Source organism: Echinops telfairi, unplaced genomic scaffold (genome assembly GCF_000313985.2).
Source record: "Echinops telfairi isolate 266 unplaced genomic scaffold, ASM31398v2 ScPeMD7_19;HRSCAF=73, whole genome shotgun sequence".
Taxonomy (NCBI): Eukaryota; Metazoa; Chordata; class Mammalia; order Afrosoricida; family Tenrecidae; genus Echinops; species Echinops telfairi.
In genome coordinates, this window is record NW_022103916.1 from 8,314,222 (window position 1) to 8,320,000 (window position 5,779).

The following is a 5,779-nucleotide window of genomic DNA, read 5'->3' on the forward strand; positions in this document are numbered from 1 at the left end:
CTATTTATATATTGTCTATAGTTTTTCCAAAGTCTGGACTTTAAGGTCTGGAATCATTTTATTATTTTTTAAATCTTAAATTAATTCAATAAGAAGTTTACATTTAACAGATGTCCATTGATGCCATTATTTTACAGTTAGCTGTTTGGGTTTTTTGTAGCAAGGAACAATTTGAAGAGAGTAAGCTCCAGTCTCTTCACTGATAAATTGCCTTTACTTAACACAAAATATAGCACACATCTAATCTTGTTTTCTAAACTTACTCATCTTTTTCCTGCATGCTTCTTTAGTTTGCCCCCACTGATGGCAAAAGAGAAATAAATTTTGGGGGGTGGGGGTGGAGGGGGATAGGAAAGTGATACCACTCAGAGAACACTTGATTTTGGACATCTCTGTATTTCACATCGCAAACAGAACGTGCACCCAGAACATGAGCTCTAAAGCACAACCTATCCTAAAATATAAAGAATTTCTGACTGCAGAATTCTGATTGAAGGAAAACTGTAGAACTTGAGAATTAGTTACCAAAAATTATAAAATACTTTTATATTACAATGCCTGGAAAGGCTTTCAGCTTTCAAATACTTAAAATATACTCACGCCACTGAAAAAAGTGCATATTGCACTGCGCATTTGATTCCCCCAGTAAATCTGAAAGAGTTTCTCATGGGCTAATAAAGCCAAGTATGGAGATTTCCCTCAGAAGACAGACAGGTGATCTAAATCCACAAAATTTCATACTGATAAAAAGGAGTATATACTAGCTCTAGATCAGTAATAATGTGAATACAAAGACACACAAGCATTAGGAAATTTAATGGTTCTTTGATGAAGACGTGAAGAAGTAATCAAAAGATATTGGTAAGATCTGAAAAGGTAGAGATGGAAGGAAAGGTAGACCAAATGGAGTAAATGGCATGAACAATGTCTCATAGTGTAAAAAGTATTGAAGACATTTTCAGGTAAATGTTTATTCAGTGTGACTGGCACAAAGAGTACAATTAGAGCACAACTGTGGCTGTACGCTAAAATCCTTCCCTCACATTTCCTAATTTTGTGACTGTTAAGAAACAGTAAGATAAATTAAAAGAGAAAGTTGGGTAGTTTGTGAGAAAACGTTTGAATAGCAAGAGAGACACCACACAGCCAGGGTAAAGTCATAGGGTGTGCAATGTCATTTTAAAAAGCAGCAACAAAGTTGAAACTCAAAGACATCAGAAAATAGTGATTACCAGGATAGAATCAACAGATTCTTTGGTCAACTAAAGGAAACAGAAATCATATACAGGTAAGGAACCATGCAATATGACTTTTTTGAGTTAACCAGGCCTCCTACCAGTCACATACATATTAAAGAAATCAGTTTTTTGAAATGATGATGACTTCATCTCACTACTGATTTTATAACTTCATTCCATAGAGTACTCACAAGTTGTCACTGGTATGTGAAAATTAGCAAATATGTGTACAATTCCTTGCCTGGGCTACACATAAATTATTTTTGCTTGACTATAAAAACTCTATCAATGTACCCAGGAAAAACAACTACAAAAACTGATTAAAGTATCTTCAGATTTACGGACATGGAGCAATAGGAAACGAACCAAAGCACCAGATTGGGGGATGGGAGCATTAGCTTGTTTCTGCCACTAATTTAACAGTTATGCAATGCTGAGTGAAATGCATATACAAATGTATACATGCACAGAACCTCCTTCATTTCACCCATCTATAAAATTCAGTGGAATTATTTGTAAGACCACTTTTAATTTTAAAAATACAGAATTGTGAATTCCATGATTTTTATCTTTGAGACACTAAAAGAGATTTTAAAACAGTCCTACTTGAGTCTAGGTTTTATATATGATGTACAGGTAGCCGGATTCTAGTTTGTGTTAAAGTTGTGGGGTAATTTAAGAGAAAAAATTTTAGAAAACATCTTTACAGAGATCAATGATCTGAATGATCACAAGACAATCTGCAGAAGTGTTCTGTAAGAATGACATTCTTTAATATAAGAGAAGACTTCAAAATTCATACATCATTTCATTTTATTTTTCCACAAATTTCTTGAAATCTTATGATTAAAATCAAGCAGGCCCACTTTTTCCCAATTGATGTTTTTTCTGTGGTTGATTTTGATATTGTTGTTGTTCTTTTTGGTAGTTTTCCAGTATATATGATATCGATAGGGAAAGTAACTGGTGTAATAGCTTATTAGGGATCCACAAGGGGATGCTGAAGGGAAATGGGGAGCCAATAATTAATAACAAGGAGAAAGAATGTTCTAGAACTGATTGTAATAATGTAAAATACAACCCTTTAATATGACTTAATTATGGAAGTGAAAGATATATGAATTACAGCTCAATAAAGCTATTAAAGGGTCATATTTAGGGGAGCTATCTCCAATCACAGCTAATATATAATTAAAAGTTCTGGTAAATACTCTGAGTGCCTGACAAGTATACAGCAAAGTTATAACCTTTGGTCAAACATTACATTATCTTCCTTTGAACTCTCAAAGTATTTATTAAGCTTGAAAGTATGGGCACTACAAGAACTCTGACAAAGTTAAAATATACTTCAAATTTTTTAAAGTTTTATAAGGATGTACAGTTTATAAATTTACATTATCTCATTTCAGCATCAAAATTTTATACAAGATATATGTGACTACAGTGGGGAGGGAGGGAGGGAGAACATTTAACTCAAGATGAATCTAAATGGCAGCATAGGATGAGAATACTAATCTTTCAACTCGAAATTCTATGTTCTTTTCCTTACAGCATGCTATTGCTTTGTCTACTAATGAGAAAATCAAATACGGTGCAAAGGCCATAATAACAGAGCCCTACATTTCATTTTATGAATCTTATCATTATGATCATATTTAATTTCTGCTTCTCAAGGTAGCACCATTATTCCAATTTTATTGAAGAGATAACAGAGTTCATAATACTAGAAACAGAAAAGTACTAGCAGATGTGCATGGGGTATGTGTGGCAGTAGAGTGGGAGAGTAGTGGTCAATCTTGTCTTGAAATCTGAAAAGGTAAAATAATCATTCACCCACAGATCTTGAGATTTTAAATGAACAATACCGTCATTCCTAAATTCAAATAACCTAGACTAGTCACCCTGCTCTACATGAAAGGTTGGGAATTTCCAAAAAGCTTTTTATAACCGAAGCCTTCTATAATCAGAGTCTTATGCCAGATTATTTAAACTATATACAAAACTCTGAATATGTAAGTGAATACATTTATATATTTAAAATTTGTCCTATTGAAAAATATAGGTTCACTAACATTGAAATGTTATATGTTTATATCACACATACACAAACAAAAACAAGCCATTTACTAGAAATAACTATTATTATTTTCACGTCAACTTACCACTGAAATGCATTGTAATGGAAGTAGACCAACCCAAGGCCATATAAAAAGACAGCATTCTGTAATAAAAGTGGAAAAAAGACTTTTAGGAAAAGCATTTAACTTGTATACATATAATATTATTAATATAATATACAGCCCCCAAAGGTTTAATTCTTAAAATCGATCATTCATTATATTTACAATGAATTTTGTAAGATACTAAAAATTTAATGAAGAGTCTGTACATGGCAGAGTCCAATCAACCTGGAGAGATAATCCCAGTTTCCATTTAATCCAGGCTGCACTCAACTCAAACATTTACCAGCAGAATTCTATTAAGCAAATCTAAAATTCTGGAATAAATAAAAATTCATATCATACTATCCTATTCAATTGTTGGTATCTATATTTTTTTCTCCATTTCTACCTTCTTCTTGAGTAGATTCGTTTGTGTTCAGTTTTACCAGACAAGGCAGTTAGAATACAAATGGAAGTATACCACATATGTATCTAAAACAAATGCTAGTACTTAAAAAAAAGAAATCACATGCCAAACCTTCATCTAGACACTTTCCATTTTACATTTTATCACCAATTCTTTTTGCAGCACAAAACATAAAATATGCCCAATACCTGATGATCCTGATAAGAACTAGCCACATCTACATACCAACAATGGGTTATATCCTAAAATCCAAAAAAAACCCTGTTTTAGCAAATCTATCCTAAATATAAAGGAAGATTCCTGGTGGTGTAGTGGTTATTATTGGGCTACTAACCATAAGGTGAGCTGTTCTAAACCACAGCTCCTCCATGGGAGAATAAGGCTTTCTATGCCTGAAAAATTAGTCTTGGAAACCCACAGGTGCAGGACTGTAGGGTCGCTGAGTCCCAAACAACTCAATTGTGGGTGGGTGGGTGGGTGGGTGAGTGAGTAAGTCTATTAAAAACTTTTCACATAGACGTTTGTGAGTCCCACAACTTTTAAGCAATAACTCTCTACTTCCCCTAGCCCCCACCAATTACTTTTTCTCTATGCATTTGTCTATTCCAGGTATTTCATACATGTAGAACCAAACAATATTTGATCTTTCTGTATGACTTATTTCACACAACTTATTGTCAAGGATCATTCAGGGCATAGCATGTATCCAGAAACATCACTTTTCTTTATAGCTAAATATTATTCCCCTGTATATAAGTCAAAGGTATTGCTATAAAACTATACAACTTTTTACTAAATAAAAATAATAAACAGTGAACTACTTGGGTATTTTTTTTACATATCTAATATCTAGATCTATACAATCCTAAAAGACGTGTTTCCATTTCTTTTATCTGATCCTCTAAAGAACCTTGGTGGCACAGTGGGTTTTGTGTTGTGCTGCTATTCAGACCAGCTGTGCTGCAGGATAAATATGAGGATTTTTACTTGCTTAAAGATTTACAGCCTCTAAAACTCAAATGGGTAGTTCTACTCTGCCCTATAGGGTTGCTATGAGTCAGAAGTGGAGTAGGGTAATTCTTCTCCTAAACAACTGCATTTTCAAGTTTCTCAAATTATATTCCAGTGAAATGTTCCTTGGGTTTGGCAAATAAAGTGTCTCAAGGGGCAAGATCTAGGGTGAAGAGTGAATGAGGTAAGATTTCCAGGTCAAATTCTAAGAATTGCTACATGCCAAGAATGAGCAAGTGAATTGTCATGATGGAATAAAATTCCTAGGGCTAACTTTCCTTGCCTTTTTTTTTTCTCACCAGTGCAGTTTTCAATTTTCTAAAAACTCCCCTCTAATAAATAAGTCCCCATGTTTGTCCTGTATACCCCCAAAAGCTGCCATAATCTTTTGGGGTAACCCCTCTGCTTAATTTGAACTTGCCCAGTAAATCCCCTAGGAAGCCAGTTTTGGTAGGACCTTTTATTGAAGACACACTAATGAAATTAAGACAAGAATAATACTGTTAGAAATTGTTGGCAGCCATCCACGGATAGCAGACACGTTGAAGCATATTTTTTGTTTGAAATGAACCTGCACACGCATGAACTTTAAATGAAAGCCTAATAGCAATAATTGCTAATTTATTCTTCTACTACCTCTATTCCAAATCTTACTTCAATAACTCTAAAATGCAAGATCTAATGGCATAGTGGGTTGGTTCCATGACAGAAATTTCATCCCTGGCTTTTTGAATGTTGCTGGGGATCTTTTCCTTCTTACACATTATTTGTATTTTTGTCTATACACTAGTATGATTTTATCCTTACCACCTTAGCATGATTTGGGTTTTTTCAAACTTTTTTCTGTTGGGTCTACCAGCTGTGAAGCACAGAAGGAGTGGATGCATAATGAAAATAACTGATACAAGGAGATCTAGAGAATACAGGTGTGTGTGGGGGGG

At 34.1% G+C, this 5,779-nt stretch overlaps 1 protein-coding gene across 1 annotated transcript in view; it reads right to left on the minus strand.

The window, feature by feature from the left end:
• Window positions 1-5,779, minus strand: part of KDM6A (lysine demethylase 6A) — a 178,221-nt gene that overhangs the window by 96,533 nt on the left and 75,909 nt on the right. Inside the window, exon 5 of the mRNA XM_045288276.1 lies at window positions 3,401-3,459. Coding sequence (XP_045144211.1) covers window positions 3,401-3,459 — 59 coding nt within the window. The remainder of the gene's footprint in view (window positions 1-3,400; window positions 3,460-5,779) is intronic.